Here is a 21822-nt window from a genome sequence, read left to right on the forward strand (position 1 = left end):
GGGGGGGGGGGGGGTTGGAGGGCGGTTGACGTGTAAGGGGGTGTATGTGTAGTGTTTAACTTTTTATTATTTGTTAGTGTAGTGTAGTGTTTTTAGGGTACATTCACACAGGCAGGGGTTCACAGTAAGTTTCCTTGAAGGAAACCCACTGTAAACCCGCCCGTGTGAATGTACCCTGTACATTCACATGGGGGGGGGGGGCAAACCTTTAGCTGTGGCAAAATGACAACTCCCAGAATGCACTGACAGACCGTACATGCTGGGAGTTGTAGTTTTACAACAGCTGTAGGCACACTGGTGGGGAACCACTGAGTTAGAAAACAGACTCTAGCTCAGTGATTCCAACCCATGTGCCTCCAGCTGTTGCAAGACTACAACTCCCAGCATGTACGATCTGTCAGATAACTTTGGGAGTTGTAGTTTTGCAACAGCTGGAGGCACACGGGTTGGAATCACTGAGTTAGGAAACAGACTCTAGCTCAGTGTTTCCCAACCAGTGTGCCTACAGCTGTTGCAAAACTGCAATTCCCCGCATGGCCAGACAGGGATGCTGGGCGTGTAGTTCTGCAATATCTGGCCCTTCAGATGTTGCAAAACTACAATTCTCAGCATGCCTGGACAGTCTGGGCATGCTAGGACTTGTAGTTATGCAACAACTGGGGAAGAACAGTTTGGAGACCGCTAAGTAGTGGCCTCCAAACTCTTGCCCTCCAGATGTTGCAAAACTACAACTCCAAGCATGCCTAGACTGTCTTCCTTCCGGCTTTTTAAATTAAAGGAAATGTCCGGTACAGACTATTGTTATTCTATCCTGCTCGGGCTGCAAAAAAAGTGAAAATAAACTTTCACTTACCTTCCTACGTTCCCACAGAGCTCCACTACAGCTGATCGGTCGGCTGGGCTGTCTTCTTCATACCTCCCTTAGTCCGGAACGTCGCACGGTGCTTCAGCCTATCACCGGCCGAGGTGGGACATCGCTGCAGCCGGTGATAGGCTGAAGCGCTGTGTGATGTTCCGGGCTAAGGGAAGTAGGAAGAAGACAGCCTGGCCGACCGATCAGCGGTAGTGGAGCTCCGGGGGAATGTAGGAAGGTAAGTGAAAGTTTATTTTCACTTTTTTTGCAGTCCGGGCAGGATAGAATAACAACGGTCTGTACAAGACATTTCCCTTAAAGTCTCAGTGGTCTTGTCAGCAGCTTTGCACCTGAGAGGTATTTCTATCATACCTCACCTTGAAGACTGGTGGTGAAGGGCGAAGTTGGAGGTGTTGCTGCAGTCACAGATCAAAAACACAGTAAGTTTTTTACAGGATCATGGGTTCCTGATCAAATCAAAAAGGTCACTTCTTACTCCTTGTTAGAGCACACAGTTTCTGGGGTTCATTATAGATTTTATTCAGATGTCCCAGTACTTATCTCCAGACAGACTCTCAAGAGTAGTGAACAAAGTCTCTTTTATAATACACCAGCATCAAGTAACTATCTGACAGTCCATGAGGACTTTAGGTTGCTTAACATAGACAGTGGACACCATTCCCTGGCAAAAGCTTATACCAGGCCCTTGGAGGTTCATGTCCTCAGAATATAGGACAGATCTGTTGAAATAGGACAGTCACATTTTGATTCCTGAGACAGTAGGACAGGATCTCTTATGGTGGATTTTGCTTCTGAAGAAAATGGTTCTGAAAAAGGATGCCTCTTAGACCAAATGAGGATGTTCATTTGCGTTTGGTGTCTGCAGAGTCACATTGTGCTTGGGGGAAGCATGTTTAGCAGAGTATTCATACTGACTCATTGCGCTAGTGCATTCTCTTTGTTCAGGGTGATTTTCCTTCTCTTTTGGTGTCTGTGCATTGTGTCTTCACATTGCCTCTTAACCCTGTTTTGTTTGTGGTCGGAGGACTATGTGATCAGGTGGCCATTTTGAGACAATCGTCATGTTTGTTTAATATTTATACAACAAATTCAGTGCAAATTTCAGCTGGATCACTATGTTGATAGTCCATAAGTTTTAACTGAATAGTACTCACTACTATACCCATTAAGGAAAGCTATCTCTGATAGAGCAGGGATGTGGAAATTATATCGCCCGACGCCCGGGACATGCAGTTTTGAGCACGGGGCAGGTGGATCCTTCCAGCATTTAGCCCGGCTTCGGGCAAGCAGCGCTAAATGCCGGAAGAATTTTAAATGTGTGCGCAGCGTGTGTATTGTACCTGCGGCCTCCTTCCTGAAGCGGTGCGCACTATCCGTGACATCATAGGAAGCGCAGGACACCGGGACGCATAGGCAGCGGCGTGACGCTGACGTCCCGTGCGGCGTCTGGGATGACGCCACCTGACGCGCGCCTCGTGCATCCCCCGGTTCGCGCATCGTGCATCCCCCGGCCCGAAAGCAAGGTCCTGCGATCTTTACAGGCAGCAGTAAGTGTAAAACGATATTTTTAAGGGGGTATAATTGTTTAAATAGGAACCCTACCTGGGTGATCATGTATATCTGGGGGCCTGTACACCAATTGGGAACTCCTATCTCTTTATCAGGTGGGGCTCCAGCTGTTGCAAAACTACAACTCCCAGCATGCCCAGACAGCCATTGGCTGTCCGAGCATGCTGGGAGTTGTAGTTTTGCAACAGCTGGAGGCTTTCTGGTTGGAGAAACAGCGGTATACTGGCTGCACAGTGTTTCCCAACCAGATGGTGCCTCCAGCTGTTGCAAAACTACAACTCCCAGCATGCTCGGACAGCCAATGGCTGTCTGGGCATGCTGGGAGTTGTAGTTTTGCAACAGCTGGAGGCTTCCTGGTTGGAGAAACAGCGGTATACTGTCTGCACAGTGTTTCCCAACCAGGTGGTGCCTCCAGCTGTTGCAAAACTACAACTTCCAGCATGCCCAGACAGCCATTGGCTGTCCGAGCATGCTGGAAGTTGTAGTTTTGCAACAGCTGGAGGCTTCCTGGTTGAAGAAACAGCGGTATACTGTCTGCACCGTCGTTCCCAACCAGGTGGTGCCTCCAGCTGTTGCAAAACTACAACTCCCAGCATGCTCGGACAGCCAATGGTTGTCTGGGCATGCTGGGAGTTGTAGTTTTGCAACAGCTAGAGGCTCCCTGGTTGGAGAAACAGCGGTATACTGGCTGCACAGTGTTTCCCAACCAGGTGGTGCCTCCAGCTGTTGCAAAACTACAACTCCCAGCATGCTCAGACAGCCAATGGCTGTCTGGCCATGCTGGGAGTTGTAGTTTTGCAACAGCTGGAGGCTTCCTGGTTGGAGAAACAGCGGTATACTGGCTGCACAGTGTTTCCCAACCAGGTGGTGCCTCCAGCTGTTGCAAAACTACAACTCCCAGCATGCTCGGACAGCCAATGGCTGTCTGGGCATGCTGGGAGTTGTAGTTTTGCAACAGCTGGAGGCTCCCTGGTTGGAGAAACAGCGGTATACTGGTTGCACTGAGTGTCACAGCTCACTCCCCCACTGTGACACACAGGTCCCAGCACTTAGAAGATGCCCTATTATCTTTATGTGCGGGCGGTGAAAATGTTATATATAAAATTACCATTATTCAGTAGGAACAGGTATACCGCCCAGCCCTAGGGGTCATATATATCTGGGGACCTGTACACCTATTGGGAACCCCTATCTCATCATCAGGTGGGGCTCCCCAGTAGATAGACAGGCCCCCGATAGATATGACCCCCATCAGTGATGGGGGTCATATATATATATATATATATATATATATATATATATCTGGGGCCTCTATATATTTACTGGGGAGCCCTACCTGATGGGGGTCATATATATATCTGGGGCCTATAGATTTACTGGGGAGCCCTACCTGATGGGGGTCAAATATATATATATCTGGGGCCTCTATATATTTACTGGGGAGCCCTACCTGATGGGGGTCATATATATATATATATATATATATATATATCTAAGGCCTATATATGTACTAGGGAGCCCTACCTGATGATCAGATAGGGGGTTCCCAATAGGTCTGTCTTCGTATAGGGGAGACACATTATCTAGGACATTATTTACCTTCCTACTTCCTAGGGGGACAACCTACCTATCTAATTGAGGAATATAACCTACACACTAACTGTAATGGGCACAAAAGGGGGTACTGTACTTTATGGGACATCATGGGCCACATTACCATTTTGGGCTTTATGTATGGGAAATTTGTGTAGGTTGGGGAAGATACAGAAAAGTACAGAGCCTAAATATTTGTGTGGCAGATTCTGAAAATGCAAGTTTTAGGTTGTTTAACATTAGAGAAAGTGGGTAACTTGCAAAATTATTCATCAGCCTCTCCTTGCAGGTCAGCCAGCTTTTATGCTGAACACAAACTTTGTGCATAGGAATTTGTGTTAACCTAAGCAACAATAAAGATTTTACATTGGTAAGGCGCGGTTTCCTTTCTTTTTTTTTTTCATATTCTTTGGTCCCGCCAGCAGAATGCAGTACAGCTGCTTTAGCTAGCCTCTTACTGATGGTGCTCAGCACAATAGTGTAGTTGCACTTCAAATCTTCCAAACAGGTAGAATAATTGCGGCACTCACCAGCTTTTTTCAGGCTTCTTTATTCAAGTGTGGGTGCATCAGCAGGTACACATACAGAGCTCTGCTCTGTATGTGTACCTGCTGATGCACTCACACTTGAATGAAGAAGCCTGAAAAAAGCCGGTGAGTGCCGCAATTATTCTACCTGTTTGACAAATAAATGACAACACATTTCAAATAAATCTTCCACAGTGATGCCTGCCTAGCTTTCTTTTCATAATCCAGCATTAGTCACAGTTTGTTGGTAATGGTAGGGTTTCTGGTGTAGCTGTATAATTTGGGCTTTGGTAACATTTGGTAATGTTAGTCTTTGTATAATGACTAACCAAAATATACAGTATGTGCCTGTTGTAACGGTATGATATATGACATTTAGCATTTAGGACCCCACTTTTAATTTTGCTTAGGGTCACACTTAGTATAAAACTTCCTGTGCGTGCAGCGTCTGCATAATGTTGCACACACAGAAATTACAGAAGAAACCACCACTTACCCCTCCATCGTTCCCCTTCAGCTTCATACGCTCCGTATGAAGCTGAAGGGGAACGATGGAGGGGTAAGTGGTGGTTTTTTATTTTATTTATTTTTTGTCATTTTTTCAGGGAAGGAAAAGGTCAGGAATATTGAGTAGATATAAGCGAATAGAAATCCATGTCTTCAGCAGTACAGGTTTTAACAACAGCTTTGGTGACCGCTGATTGATTATGTCATCTCAAAGTCTTCTTAATTTTGCATTCAAAAGAACAAATAAATAAAATGCAGGCAATGTGTCTCAAAGCCCCAGTCCCTGTGAGAGCAGAAGCCAAGATTCTACTCCTACTCCTAGTTCTGTGTCAAAAGACAAAAAGTATGACACAGACAAGAGAAAGAGAGCTTTTAAATCTCACTGGAAAGATTCCTGGCCATGGCTTGTTTTAAAGGAGATCCAAGGGGAAGAAAAGATGTACTGTGAAATTTGCCTAAAATACCCTACTATAGCAATGAGATGCTCTGGATCAGGAAGGAATGCATTTGTGATAAATTTCGTGTTGAGCCAATCAAGGCACATGAAACAAGCAAAGCTCACTTGGAATGCTGTTCCTGGTTTAAGCAAGAAAATAAAAAAGCACTTGTGCAGTCTGAGGCATCAACAAGTACAGCATCTAGTACCAGTTCTGCAGTTCAGTCCGTGCCCAATATTATTACAACCTTACAAAAACTCAAGGAGGTAGAAAGGAATAGGCTAATGATTTTATTTAATAATGCCTACCTAATTGCAAAACTAGGAAAGCCTCTTTCAGATATGGATATGCTGTGCCGAGCAATGAAAAAGGCTGATGTGGACCTAGGGAAAAACTACACTAACCGTGAGAAGGCTTCAGAATTCATTAGATGTGAGGCGGAAGTAATTCGACAGGACATCAAACAGATAGTCCAGAATTCAAGGTTTATCTGTATTGTTGCAGATGGCAGCACAGATAATGCCATCATTGAACAGGAAAGTGTGCTGATCAGGGTTGTTAATGAAGGGAAACCTTATACAGCATTTATAGACCTTGTACCAGTGGAGCATGCACATGCTACAGGTGTGCTGAATGCAATTGTTAAGGGTATAAATAAGTTGTCTTTAAATATGCTGCATCTGAGGTCTCCAGAACAGCCTGGACCAACACTTATATCGGTAAACTTTGATGGTGCAGCTGTAATGATGGGTTCAAAGGGTGGCGTAGCAGCACTGATAAAAAAAAAACGACATTCCCTTTTTGCTGCCTGTACACATAAGCTTCAGCTGGGGATTCTAGTTGCTGTAAAGAATACTCCTTATATTATTTGTTTTGAAGAAACTTTAAAATTGGTTTTTAAATTTTATTGGAATAGCCCTAAAAGGAGAAGAGATGCAAAAGAAATCGCAAATGTTATTGAAGAAAGTTTTGCTCACTTCAGTGACATTAAGCAAATGAGATGGGTTTCTAGTAAAAGAAGAGCCCTAAAAGCAATGCAGCAAAACTTACAAACTGTTGTTTTACATCTTGGTCAGGTTGGTGCTGGGACAGATGAGTCTTCAGCTAAAGCAAGAAAATATTTGAAATCCATCACAAATGTTAATTTTCTCTCTACCCTATATGTTTTGAGAGATATTCTTGAACCTGTATCTCAGCTGTCAGAATTTTTTCAATCTAATGACCTTTTGTTACTAGATGTTAAGCCTGCTGTTGAAAGAGGTGTGTTAAGACTAGTGGGTTTGAAGTTGGAGCGGCGTGAAAACATGAATACGTTTTTTATACTGTACCACCCTGAGGAGAGGAAATTTTGCGATCTAACTACTGAAGGGTGGGAGATTGAATTGTCAGGCCATTGCCCACCAGCTGCTAGCGTATGTAATGTACAGCTCATTACAAACATTATTAGTTACATTGATGAAAGATTCTCAGTCTTTGATTCTATGCCATCCCGTGGATTCCAAGTCTTTGACTACACAACATGGCCAGAAGGCAGAGAGAAACTATATGCATATGGCAGAGCTGACCTTGAGGAATTGATTAGTTATTTCAGTATTATTTTCTCATTTGAGGAAAAGGCAGCTATTCTTAATGAGTTTTGTGGACTTAAGACACACATGAAAAATTTTCAAAGGTAAAAATATAACCATTTTGCCTGCATACTCCTCTGTGTTATCAACAAAGCCATCGACCCTGTGTAATATATTGAAAGTTGTGGAGATGATGTTTACAATAAGTGTTTCCACAGCAGAGGCAGAACGGGTGTTTTCTGCTATGAATATAGTTAAAAATCCACTTCGAACAAGACTTCAGCAGGGTATATTGCAGGACTTAATGCTCATTAAAATGGAAGGACCTGAATTTGAGGAATATGATCCCAGCAGAGCTATTCAGTACTGGCTAACATGTGGTGGAACCAGGTATGTGGGTGGACATAAGAGACCTCATGAGGTTGACACTGATTGAAGTCAACCTGTTATGACAGCAGCATCATATCCTGGAAGAGCAGAAGACGCGTCTGTTAAAGCACTTTCCCCTGTACCTGTGTGTTAGTTATCTAATAAAACCAAGCAGGTCCAAGAAAAAAAATGGCCTTATGAGGTTGAGTGTTAATATTTTATTTGTTTCAAATTTGAGTGCATTAAAGTGTTTTTTTTAGGTCTGTTTTAAGTTTCTATTAATAAAAGACCTCATTTATATACTATTTTGGTTGAAATTATTTTTGCGGTTCAGGACAAGTAGATTACTTGTCTAAGGGACTAAAATGGAGCCCAATCTACTTGTCCCTTGTGTCAGTTTTTTTTTAAATTTCCACACCCCTGTAGAGTACTGATTGATAAGTGTTTTTGCTAAATAGTACTTACTACTATACCCATTAAGGAGAAGTATCCCTAATAGAGTTCTGATTCGTAAGAGTTTTCACTGAATAGGGCTCACTACTATACACATTCAGGGCTATCCCTGGTAAGTACCGTATTTATCTGCATATAACACGCACTTTTTAGGCTAAAATGTTTAGCCTAAAGTCTACCTGCGTGTTATACACAAATAAGCCGCTGCAGTTCAATGATTTAAAGTTGGCACTTTAAATCAATAAACTGCAGCGGCTTTGCAGGTGCAGAGACCGCCAGCGCTGCCGGCTTCTCTGCCCCTGCCGGTCCTGGGGTCTAGAGCCCTGCTGCCAGCCCTTCTCTCCCCCTGGCTATCGGCGCCGCTGCCCGTTCTCTCCCCCTGACTATCGGTGCCGGCGCGGATAGCCAGGGGGAGAGAAGCGGCGCCGGCAATGGGGCAGCGGCGCCGACAGACAGGGGGAGAGGAGGGGCAGCGGCACCCATTGCCGGCGCCGCTGCCCCGTTGCCTCCCTCATCCCCGGTTGCATAATTACCTGTTGCCGGGGTCGGGTCCGCGCTGCTTCAGGCCTCCGGTGTGCGTCCCATGCGTCGTTGCTATGCACGGCGCAATGACGAGTGACGTCATTGCGCCGCGCCGTGCAGCGCATAGCAACGACGCAGGCGACGCACACCGGAGGCCTGAAGCAGCGAGGACCCGACCCTGGCAACAGGTAATTATACAACCGGGGATGGGGGAAGCAACGGGGCAGCGGCGCCGGCAATGGGTGCCGCTGCCCCTTCTCTCCCCCTGGCTGTCGGCGCCGCTTCTCTCCCCCTGGCTATCGGCGCAGGCAATGGGGCGCCGGCACCGATAGTCAGGGGGAGAGAACGGGCAGCGGCGCCGACAGCCAGCGGGAGAGAAGCGGCGGCAGCAGGGCTCTAGACCCCAGGAAAGGCAGGGGGAGAGAAGCGGGCAGCGACGGCCTCTCTCCCCCTGCCTTTCCTGGGGGTGTATTGGGGTATACGCATGCACACAAACGCACCCTCATTTTACCAAGGATATTTAGGCAAAAAACTTTTTTTACCCAAATATGCTTGGTAAAATGAGGGTGCGTGTTATAGCCCGATAAATACGGTATGGATTCGTAAGGTGAAAAGTGCTCACTACAATACCCATTAAGGAGAGGAATTCCTGCTAGTGTACTGTTTTGTAAGAGTCTCCACTTCTGTGGCCCGCCCAAGAGGTAAGGGTGACGCCAAGGGTGGTTATCCTATTTTCTTTCCAGATGATGACCCTATGCTCTTGTTTGGAGTGGACATTTTAGCACATATCTGCACCTCCATCAGCTGCACTCCAATGGGTATTGTGGCAACCAGTGCACTCACAGATGGAAAGATAGGCGCCATTGTTGCCATACTTTACATCCAGGAAGCAGACTGAATCCCACTGGGGATTATACCGGAAGTAAACTCTATATCTGATGTAGGCTTGCACTCTGTGTCTATGGTAACAATCAGGACAAACCCTGGTTGCACCCTCCCGCAGCTAAACGCAATATCTCCTGAGTGTATCGCAAATGGATAGTATTCAGTCCCTATAAAACACCCCCCTTTTCTCAATAGCAAAGAAGGCAATGAAAGGTAAGGATGTCACCTATAGATTTGTACACAACCTCAGAGGTACCAATGAGATTATCTTGATTGACATCTGATGGTCCCTAATCCCTAATGTTGCTTGCCTCTGTACCACCTGATTCATCATTTTTTAGTGGGGTTAACCTCACTAATGCATTTTTTTCTGTGCCACTGGATTCACAATGCCAATACCTTTTTGCTTTCTCATTTCAGGGTCAGCAGTTAAGTTAGACATGTATAACTCAGTATAGTGGCAAGCTGAAGCTGGTATTAGACACCTGACAATAGTGAGGTCGTTCTCATACAGTATGTCAATGATTTGTTGTCAATGATCAACTTGTTATCGTCACCTAGCATCAACAGGAAATTAGACTAGCAAGGATAACTTACAGTTTTGTAAGGATAAGTTTACCTTCCTGAGAATTGCATATCGCAGGGCACTATATATTTTTGATGTCCCAGAGGGTACAAGCTTTAAGGGATTTTCCTAGGCCACAAAACTCCCGTAGACTGAGAGCTATTCTGGAGTTAATAAATTACTCTAGAGATTGAGTACCAAACATTTCCACAACCCTGGACCCCTGGAAGTTCAGTAGCTTTTAGCTCACATGATGACTGTAGTCTCCACTTTGCTGGGTGCAGACAACATTTTACTTTGCAATGTCACAATCCCTACTCAGCTCTCAGAGAGCACTTCAGTGTGTGATCGGCTGTGATTGGCTAGGGTGCCCACATCTCTCACATCTATGTTCAGTGCTTTTCTAAACATATGATATGCTCAGCTCTTTGAAGGCAGCTCCCCCCACAGCTCACACAGGAAGCAAGAGCATGGGGTGATGGTCTGTGTAGTTTTTTTTCAGCTCTCAGCTCCCTGCACAAACCAGGAAGTACTTGTATATTAAAAAGGCTGGTTATGGGGGCTATGGATGTCTGATTTTAAAACAAATCAGCTTGGATGCCTTGTGAAGTCATAGGGGGGAGGTTGATCAGGTGTCCATAGCAATCAATCAGATTGCTTCTTTCATTTCTGACAAGCCTCTTTAAAAATGAAATAAGCAATTTGGTTGCTATGAACAACTGCACTACTATTCCGTTACAGGTTTTCATGAAACTCCCCATGATGAGCCTGTATATAACTTAAGTTTGAATTTTTACCACTATTGTCCAGATTTCTGCTTAAACTTTTTGCTGTGGTCATAAATTTATCATGTGTGACTTGTCGCAAAATTTGTCACAAAGCCCTTAATTTGTTGAATATCTATACCAACACTGCCCTACAAAACTGGCCGTGGACAGAGTTTGTGAAAAGTCACATATTTTGGTGTAACAGATGAAAAAGTCGAGGAGAAAATATTGCAGAGGAGAAAACATATAACCTTATTTATCACATACCATGCAACCATTTAATAAATATGCTGCACATACACATTACCACCACACAAAATTAAATGTGTTATAGCACAATCATTCACCTACACCACTCTTAATATTTTTCCCCTATAGAGTCTTCTCAAAGAAGTTTCATTATGTATATTATCTTTTCCTAAGTGACCATACTGTACATAGGTATATACAGTAGAAGTTATTTAAAAAAAAAAAAACAATAAGACAGCAACAAGAACATAAACCAATATAAACAAAAGTATACCATTGTCAGCCAGCTACAATATTCACATCTCATACTGAAAAACAGCTTTATTATTAAACATAGTAAATATTTTACAAGCTTAATTAAAGTGTACAAGTGCTATTTACAGGGAGTCTTCAGAGGAAGAAGACCATGTTGTACCCAGCAGTAGAAATATTTGTGACTTATGAGCAAGGCCCATTGTTCCCTTATGTCAAACAGAACAACGTCCTATAGAGGTGTCTGGTCTTAGGACTTCTGCTCTCGTACCATGATGTACAGTTTCACACAACCTTTTGCTGAAGGACAAAACTCTTTCCACATTTCTGAGCTCTCAATGGTCAGTAAATCCTGTACAAAAAAATCAACACAAAATTAAACAGAAAAATAGATTTGTAAGTGTTTATCTTGAATAAATTTGCACCATGATCTACAAACAGAAGTAGTAGCCGAGAGTCTTCATCCCTTAAATGGGCACTGTCATTTGCATAAACGTTTGCTTCATAACAGTTTGTAAACAACATATATTAACCCCTTCCCGCAGAATGTCATATATAAACGCCGGGTTGTGCAGTGCGTTCGCGCATCCCGACGTTTATAAATGACATTCAGTTAACGCGGCGATGCGCAGCATCGCTCGGGTTAACCAGCAGAAGTCCCGCTGCTTCCAGCAGGGGACAACTTCTGGTTCACCCCCCAGGACCATCCACTTCTGCTTCACCCCCCAGGTCCTGGTCAGCGATCACTGTGATTGGTCCCTGTGGACCAATCACAGTGACCTGGGGTGAAAGTTCAGATCCCCCGCACTGTCCGCCCCTGGAAGTCGGGCAGAACAGGGGACGAAGGCTGCGGGGGCTCGCGGGGACCTGCGGCATAGGGGGGAGGGAGGGGGAACATGCGGGGACCGGCAGCCTCACCTGGAGCAGTGGCGGGACTGAGGAGCAGAGCGGGACCGGCCACGTGGACAAGCAGCGACGGGACCGGCAGGTAAGTATATGGTCCTCAGAGGCAGCAGTGAAGATCTTCACTGCTGCTTTTGGCTGTCTGGGCATGCTGGGAGTTGTAGTTTTGCAACATCTGGAGGGCCCCAGTTTGGAGACCATTGTATAATGGTCTCCAATCTGTGCTCTTCCAGCTGTTGCAAAACTACAACTCCCAGCATGCACTGACTGTCCAGGCATGCTGGGAGTTTTAGTTCAGCAACATCTGGCCCTTCAGATGTTGCCGAACTACAACTCCCAGCATGCCCTTCAGCTGTCTGGGCATGCTGGGAGTTGTAGTTTTGCAACAACTGGAGACACACTGGTTGGGAAACATTGTCTGTTTCTAACTCAGTGTTTCCTAACCTGTGTGCCTCCAGCTGGTGCAAAACTATAACTCCCAGCATGCACAAACAGACCATGCATGCTGGGAGTTGTGGTTTTGCAACAGCTGGTGCACCCCCCCCTGTGAATGTACAGATTACATTCACATGGGCAAGGGTTTTACAGTGGGTTTCTCGCTGCAGGTTTGAGATGCAGCAAATTTTGCGCTGGGAAACTCGCTGTAATCCCCTGCCCGCGTGACTGTACCCTAAAAACACTACACTATCACAAAATAAAATAAAAAGTTAAAAACAATACATATACACATACCCCTACACAGCCCCCCTCCCCTCCCCCAATAAGAACGTCCGGTACACCACTGTTTCCAAAGCAGAGCCTCCAGCTGTTGAAAAACAGCAACTCCCAGTATTGCCGGACAGCCATTGACTGTCCATGCATGCTGGGAGTTTTGCAACAGCTGGAGGCACCTTGTTTGGGAATCACTGGTGTAGAATTCCCCTATGTCCACCCCTATGCAAATCTCTAATTTAGGCCTCAAATGCACATGGCGCTCTCTCACTTTGGAGCCCTGTCATATTTCAGGGCAACAGTTTAGGGCCACATATGGGGTATCGCCGTACTCAGGAGAAATTGCGTTACAAGGTTTGGGGGGCTTTTTCTCCTTTAACCTTTCATGAAAAGGAAATGTTGGGGTCTACACCAGAATGTTAGTGTAAAAAAATTAAATTTTTTGCACTAACATGCTGATGTTGCCCCATACTTTACATTTTCACAAGAGGTAAAAGGGAAAAAAGCCCCCCAAAATTTGTAGCGCAATTTCTCCCGACTACGGAGATACCCCATATGTGGGCGCAAAGTGCTCTGGGGGCGCACAACAAGGCCCAGAAGGGAGAGTGAACCATGTACATTTGAGGTGATTTGCACAGGGGTGGCTGATTGTTACAGCGGTTTTGACAAACGCAAAAAAAACAAAAACCCCACATATGACCCCATTTCGTAAACTACACCCCTCACGGAATGTAATGAGGGGTGCAGTGAGAATTTACCCCCCACTGGTGTCGGACAGATCTTTGGAACAGTGGTCCGTGAAAATGAAAACTTGTACAGCCCACTGTTCCAAAGATCTGTCAGACACCAGTGGGGGGCAAATGCTCACTGTACCCCTTGTTACGTTCCTCAAGGGGTCTAGTTTCCAAAATAGTATGCCATGTTTTTTTTTTTTTTTTTTTTGCTGTTCTGGCACCATAGGGGCTTCCTAAATGCGACATGCCCCCGGAGTAAAATTTGCTCTGAAAAAGCCAAATATGACTCCTTCTCTTCTGAGCATTGCAGTTTGCCCGTAGTGTACTTCAGGTCAACTTATGGGGTACCTACATACTCAGAAGAGAAGGGGTTACAAATATTGGGGGTATTTCCTGCTATTAACCCTTGGAAAAATGTGAAATTTGGGTAGAAACACACATCTTAGTGAAAAATTTTTTTTTTTTACATATGCAAAAGTCGTGAAACACTTGTGGGGTATTAAGGCTCACTTTATTCCTTGTTACGTTCCTCAAGGGGTCTAGTTTCCAAAATGGTATGCCATGTGAGTTTTTTTTGCTGTTCTGGCACCATAGGGGCTTCTTAAATGCAACATGCCCCCCAAAAACCATTTCAGAAAAACGTACTCTCCAAAATCCCCTCATCGCTCCTTCGCTTCTGAGCCCTCTACTGCGCCCGCCGAACACTTTACATAGACATATGAGGTATGTGCTTACTCAAGAGAAATTGGGCTACAAATATAAGTATACATTTTCTCCTTTTACCCCTTGTAAAAATTGAAAAATTGGGTCTACAAGAACATGCAAGTGTAAAAAATTAAGATTTTGAATTTTCTCCTTCACTTTGCTGCTATTCCTGTGAAACACCTAAAGGGTTAAAATGCTGACTGAATGTCATTTTGAATACTTTGGGGGGTGCAGTTTTTATAATGGGGTCATTTGTGGGGTATTTCTAATATGAAGACCCTTCAAATCCACTTCAGACCTGAACTGATCCCTGAAAAATAGTGAGTTTGAAAATTTTGTGAAAAATTGGAAAATTGCTGCTGAACTTTGAAGCCCTCTGGTGTCTTCCAAAAGTAAAAACTCATCAATTTTATGATGCAAACATAAAGTAGACATATTGTATATGTGAATAAAACATTTTTTTATTTGTAATATACATTTTCCTTACAAGCAGAGAGCTTCAAAGTTAGAAAAATGCTAAATTTTCAAATTTTTCATCAAATTTTTGGATTTTTCACAAGGAAAGGATGCAAGTTACCACACAAAATTACTCCCATGTTAAAGTAGAATATGTCACGAAAAAACTATCTCGGAATCAGAATGATAACTAAAAGCATTCCAGAGTTATTAATGTTTAAAGTGACAGTGGTCAGATGTGCAAAAAACGCTTGTTAAAAAATTTGTTTAGTTTGCCTGTGATTACTTACAGTGTTACCTGTCAATACGGCGCTGTATATAGCTTCAGCAGAACATACTGTATTTTAAAAGTGAGTAATCCCTTATTTGATATTATTTTCTATAAGCTACCTCCCTTTTTTTCAACCTGGAAACCCTCCTTTAAGAAGTATCGTTCTATCATTTAAGGTGGCTTCTTTCATTAACCCCTTATGGTTCACAGGCTTTTTAAACCCTTAACGATGCAGGGTTTTTCAGTTTTTGCATTTTCGTTTTTTCCTCCTTACCTTTTAAAAATCATAACCCTTTCAATTTTCCACCTAAAAATCCATATTATGGCTTATTTTTTGCGTTACCAATTCTACTTTGCAGTGAAATTAGTAATTTTTTCCAAAAATCCACGGCGAAACAGAAAAAAAAATCATTGTGAGACAAAATCGAAGAATAATCCCCATTTTGTAAATTTTGGGGGCTTTCGTTAATATGCAGTACATATTTCGGTAAAATTGACACATTATCATTCTGTAGGTCCATATGGTTAAAATTGTACCCTACTTATACAGGTTTAATTTTGTGGTACTTCTGGAAAAAATCTAAACTACAAGCAGGAAAATTTATACGTTTAAAAATGTCCTCTTCTGACCCTATGACTTTTTTAATTTTCCACGTACAGGGCGGTATGGGGCTCGCTTTTTGCGCCGTGATCTGAAGTTTTTATCGGTACCATTTTTGTTTTGATCTGACTTTTTGATCACTTTTTATACATTTTTTAATAAATTTTTTTTTTAATCTACTGGTGCCAGAAAGTTAAAGGGGTACTCCGCCCCTAGACATCTTATCCCCTATCCAAAGGACCGACCCTATATAACGCGGGGACACCGCGTGACCCCGCGGCATATCGTGGGAGCCGGTGGAGGAGGTAAATATACGTCCTTCATCGTTAAGGGGTTAAAAAACATTTGAACAGACTAATATTGAATATAGTTGTTTACCATACGGCCCTAATGGTATATATTCATAGTGATATATGAGGCACTGCAGTTGTAAATAATGGCCGACTGTCCGGATTGTACTGTTGAACCGGCAATTTGTATATCTGATTGTAAAGTCCTTTGTGTGGATTGGACTAAAAATGCCTGTAGTCTCTATGGAGATGAATAATGCTCAGTGTGTCCGCTGGTCCCGTACTGCGAAGGGCCAAAGATGATGGGAGTAGCTTTTTTACTTCACAAGCAGAGCGTTGAATTCGACTTGGTTTGGGAGCGGTGATATAGCAAATGGCTCCCAGGCCAGAGGTCCGTAGCTGCAGTGTGCCGCTGTTGTAGTGTCGGACCCTCGCTGGCTTCCTCCGGTGGAAATGCTCACGGTGGTGGCAGCATGTAAGTCATGTATGGTAGAATCAGAAGCAGGTGAGTGCGTCAGATGGATAGAAATTTATAGGCTATAAAATTTGCCTACTGAGGAAGGGGTCTAGTTGCAGTACCCTGAAATGCGTCTAGGCTTAAGACTTTGTCTAAACAGAGCACTACAAAGATTAAGAAGCCGACTTAATCTAAACTAGCCGCCTACAGACTTGCTGCTCCAGCCGGGATTTCTATCCATCTGACGTACTCACCTGCTTCTGATTCTACCATACATGCCTTGCATGTTGCCACCACCGTGAGCATTTCCACCGGAGTAAGCCAGCGAGGGTCCGACAACTAAATTCAATATTGCTCGATTCAAATGTTTTTTAATTGATTAATTTTATAATTGTATTTTAATAAATATTTTTTGCATTGTTCAAACAAACTGTCTTCAAACCATTTTTCACTGTGCACCCAATAGGGTGGTATCCTTGGGGGGTGGTTGAAATTTTGTTTCTAAATTTATTTTACTCAATCGGTGGGGACTGATTTGTCAACCACAATTTAACCTAGGATACAAGGTTGTGAGCTGCACACACACCTCCGTTTATCTCTAATTTACAAATGTGTTTAACTTTCTGGCACCAGTTGATTTAAACAAAAATGTTTTCCAGTGGTGTACCCCTTTAACCCCTTAAGGACCAGGCCATTTTACACCTTAAGGACCAGAGCATTTTTTGAACATCTGACCACTGTCACTTTAAACATTAATAACTCTGGAATGCTTTTACTTATCATTCTGATTCCATGATTGTTTTTTCGTGACATATTCTACTTTAACATAGTGGTAACATGTTATGGTAACTTGCATCCTTTCTTGGTGAAAAATCCCCAAATTTGATGAAAAAATTGAAAATTTTGCATTTTTCTAACTTTGAAGCTCTCTGCTTGTAAGGAAAATGGATATTCAAAATAATTGTTTTTGGTTCACATATACAATATGTCTAGTTTATGTTTGCATCATAAAATTGACGTGTTTTTACTTTTGGAAGACACCAGAGAACTTCAAAGTTCCGCAGCAATTTTCCAAATCTCCACAACATTTTCAAACTCAATATTTTTCAGGGACCATTTCAGTTTTGAAGTGGATTTGAAGGGTCTTCATATTACAAATACCCCATAAATGACCCCATTATAAAAACTACACCCCCCAAAAGTATTCAAAATGACATTCAGTAACTGTGTTAACCCTTTAGGTGTTTCACAGAAATAGCAGCAAAGTGAAGGAGAAAATTCAAAATCTTCATTTTTTACACTCGCATGTTCTTGTAGACCCAATTTTTGAATTTTTGCAAGGGGTAAAAGGAGAAAATTTTTACTTGTGTTTGTAGCCCAATTTCTCTCGAATAAGCACATACCTCATATGTCTATGTAAAGTGTTCGGCGGGCGCAGTAGAGGGCTCAGAAGCGAAAGAGCGACAAAGGGATTTTGGAGAGAACATTTTCCTGAAATGTTTTTTTGGGGGCATGTCACCTTTAGGAAGCCCCTAGGGCACCAAAACAGCAAAAATAAATAAATACATGGCATACCATTTTGGAAACTAGACCCCTTGAGGAACGTAACAAGGGATTAAGTGAGCCTTAATACCCCACAGGGGTTTCACGACTTTTGCAAATGTAAAAAAAAAAAAAAAAAAAAATGTTACCTAAAATGCTTGTTTTCCCAAAAAAGTTACATTTTTACAAAGGGTAATAGCAGAAAATACCCCCCAAAATTTCAAGCCCAATTTCTCCCGATTCAGAAAACGCCCCATATGGGGGTGAAAAGTGCTCTGCTGGCGCACTACAGGTCTCAGAATAGAGGGAGTCACATTTGGCTTTTTTGAAGCAAATTTTGCTCTGGGGGCATGCTGCATTTAGGAAGCCCCTATGGTGCAAGGACAGCAAAAAAAAAAAACACATGGCATACCATTTTGGAAACTAGACCCCTTGGGGAATGTAAAAAGGGGTAAAGTGAACCTTAATACCCCACAGGGGTTTCACAACTTTTGCATATGTAAAAAGAATTTTAAAAAATTACCTAAAATGCTTGGTTTCCCAAAAATGTTACATTTTTACAAAGGGTTAAAGCAGAAATTACCCCCCAAAATTTGAATACCAATTTCTCCCGATTCAGAAAACACCCCATATGGGGGTGAAAAGTGCTCTGCTGGCGCACTACAGGTCTCAGAATAGAGGGAGTCACATTTGGCTTTTTTGAAGCAAATTTTGCTCTGGGGGCATGCTGCATTTAGGAAGCCCCTATGGTGCCAGGACAGCAAAAAAAAAAAAAAACACATGGCATACCATTTTGGAAACTAGACCCCTTGGGGAACGTAACAAGGGGTAAAGTGAACCTTAATACCCCACAGGGGTTTCACGACTTTGGCATATGTAAAAAAAATTATAATACATTTTACCTAAAATGCTTGGTTTCCCAAAATGTTTACATTTTTACAAAGGGTTAAAGCAGAAAATACCCCCCAAAATTTGAAGCCCAATTTCTCCCGATTCAGAAAACACCCCATATGGGGGTGAAAATTGCTCTGCTGGCGCACTACAGGTCTCAGAAGAGAAGGAGTCACATTTGGCTTTTTTTAAGCAAATTTTGCTCTGGGGGCATGCTGCATTTAGGAAGCCCCTATGGTGCCAGGACAGCAAAAAAAAAAAAAAAACACATGGCATACCATTTTGGAAACTAGACCCCTTGGGGAATGTAAAAAGGGGTAAAGTGAACCTTAATACCCCACAGGGGTTTCACAACTTTTGCATATGTAAAAAGAATTTTAAAAAATTACCTAAAATGCTTGGTTTCCCAAAAATGTTACATTTTTACAAAGGGTTAAAGCAGAAATTACCCCCCAAAATTTGAATACCAATTTCTCCCGATTCAGAAAACACCCCATATGGGGGTGAAAAGTGCTCTGCTGGCGCACTACAGGTCTCAGAAGAGAAGGAGTTACATTTGGCTTTTTTTAAGCAAATTATGCTCTGGGGGCATGCCGCATTTAGGAAGCCCCTATGGTGCCAGGACAGCAAAAAAAAAACACATGGCATACCATTTTGGAAACTAGACCCCTTGGGGAACGTAACAAGGGGTAAAGTGAACCTTAATACTCCACAGGGGTTTCACGACTTCGGCAAATGTAAAAAAAAATGTCCCAAAAATTTGACATTTTTACAAATGGTTAAAGCAGAAAATACCCCCCAAAATTTGAAGTCCAATTTCTCCCGATTCAGAAAACACCCCATATGTGGGTGAAAAGTGCTCTGCTGGCGCACTACAGATCTCAGAAGAGAAGGAGTTACATTTGGCTTTTTTTAAGCAAATTATGCTCTGGGGGCATGCCGCATTTAGAAAGCCCCTATGGTGCCAGGACAGCAAAAAAAAAAACACATGGCATACCATTTTGGAAACTAGACCCCTCAGGGAATGTAACTGTAAAAGTGAAAAATTTTATTTGTTTTTGCACTATATTGATAGTGTTACCCCAAATGTTTCATTTTCACATTGGGTAATAGGGCAAAAGGCCCCCAAAATTTGTAGAACAACTTCGTCTGAGAAAAAAAAAAATACCCCATATGTGGATGTAAATTGCTATGTGGACGCACTGCAATGCTCAGAATGGAAGGAGTGAAAATTTTGTTGAAATTGAAGTCGGGGGTCATGTGCATTTATAAAGCCCCCAACAGCAAAAAAAAAAAAAAAAAAAACACATTAGAAACTACACCCCTCAATGAACGTAATAAGGGGTACAGTGGGAAATAACACCTCACAGGTTTTTTGAAAAGTGGGCCAAAAATTTAATTTTTTTACACTAAAATGCTGGGGTTACCCAATTTTTAACATTTTCACATGGGGTAATATGAGGAATTGGGTTACAAATTTTGGAGGGCTTTTTCCCCTGACTATAAAAATACATCCACATGTATGGGTAACATGATGGGCGGGAGCACAACAAGGCTCAGAAGTCATAGAGGTCAGTTTGTATTTGAGGCCTATGGCATATCAGTAGCTGACGGTTACATACATTCCGAGGAAAATACAAAAATGAAACACCCACATGTGACACCATTACAGAAAGTACCCACCCTGATGAATGGGTATAGGGGTAAAGAGGACATTTTGAACGCACAGGTGTTTCCTAAATTTATTTTCCAGGAATGGATGAAGGGTAGCTTTTTGAAAATTGCAATTTTCAACCTATGCTCTGCTTCCTTTTTCTGGGAACAACTAACATGTGACTCCGAATTGTCGCCTGGAAATACGACAGAGCTCAGCGAGAACTCTTCGCATTTGAGGCGGATGTTTGTTACGGACATAACAGTTACATACATTCGGAGGAAAATACAAGAAAGGAACACCCACGTTTGAACCTATTACAAACTACACCCCCTAGGGAAAGTGTATAGGAAGAAGTGGAGATTTGGAACAGACGGGTGTTCCCTTCATTTATTTTCCAGGAATGCATGAAGTGTACTATGGGGGGAAGAAAATTGCAATTTTAGTACTGATATGCCAATTATTTTCCCAGAATGATGACCCAGAGTACAGCTAAAAGTAAAAATGATGCCCGCCCCAAACCCTATACTCTGAATCATCATTCTGGGAAGGTGATGTGTGGGGCCATCCCCATTCTGTTACCTCAAATGCGCAACCCGCTTCGCGTTGCGCATTTGAGGCAACTGCAAACCTCTAATGCTGTTGACTCTGTGTCCCATGACCCATTTTTTAGGGGGAAGAAGAAAAAAAAAAAGATATTGGGGTATTTTTTTTTTTTTTGGGGGGGGGGGGGTGTTTTGGTTTAAAATTTGGAAGTCAATGTACCCTGGACTGGTACATTGGAGCCGAATTCTGGGGAATGAAAATTAGGGCAAAGGATGGAAAATGTAGTACTCCATTGAGGTGTGATACTCTCTGAAGCAGCCTATGCAGAGGCCCGGATGATCGGGGCAAGTGTCACATTGGTACGTGGTGTCCTTCCGTCTCCCCTTCTTGTGACACACTACACACTTCTACTGGTTTCGTCCCGTCCTTCCAGTGTTGGGGATCACACCTGGAAAGTGTTGGCCGGGGACGATCCGGGGACCGAAAGTTCAGGTGCTCTGACCCACTCTTTGGCGATCACCATAGATGAGGGCCTTTAGAACTACCTCTTGGAACTCCAGGTATGTCCCTGTGTTGCCAGCGTACTTGTACAGTATAAAAGAGTTGTACATGGCAACCTGTACCATGTAGACTGCAACCTTTTTATACCATACACGTGTTTTCCGCATGGCATTATATGGCTTGAGGACTTGATCAGAAAGATCAACTCCCCCCCATATACCAATTGTAGTCCAGAATACAATCGGGCTTGAGGACCGGTCCCGCGGTACCTCGCACAGGGACAGGGGTGCTGCCATTCCCATGAATTGTGGTGAGCATAAGGACATCCCTCTTGTCCTTATACCGGACCAACAACAGGTTCTCATGGGAAAAGGCACGGGACTCAACCCGGGGGATAGGAGCATGACGGGGATGGGGCGGAAG

At 43.2% G+C, this 21822-nt stretch overlaps 1 protein-coding gene across 8 annotated transcripts in view; it reads right to left on the reverse strand.

The window, feature by feature from the left end:
• The window catches only part of NUDT22 (nudix hydrolase 22), a 319740-nt gene that overhangs the window by 105237 nt on the left and 192681 nt on the right, over nt 1–21822 (reverse strand). For 4 of the 8 annotated variants that reach the window (XR_008845332.1, XR_008845333.1, XR_008845335.1 and 1 more), the window contains exon 4: nt 10813–11489. The exons of 2 other annotated variants lie outside the window; for them this stretch is intronic. Coding sequence is in view for 2 of the 6 variants with exons in the window: in XM_056527198.1 (XP_056383173.1) it covers nt 11388–11489 (102 nt within the window). In the remaining 4 variants the exon portion in view is untranslated. Of the gene's footprint in view, nt 1–10812; nt 11490–21822 lie in introns of those variants that run through there. 2 more of the 8 variants (XM_056527198.1, XM_056527200.1) reach the window with 1 other exon arrangement.

This window comes from Hyla sarda, chromosome 6, assembly GCF_029499605.1.
Source record: "Hyla sarda isolate aHylSar1 chromosome 6, aHylSar1.hap1, whole genome shotgun sequence".
NCBI lineage: Eukaryota > Metazoa > Chordata > Amphibia > Anura > Hylidae > Hyla > Hyla sarda.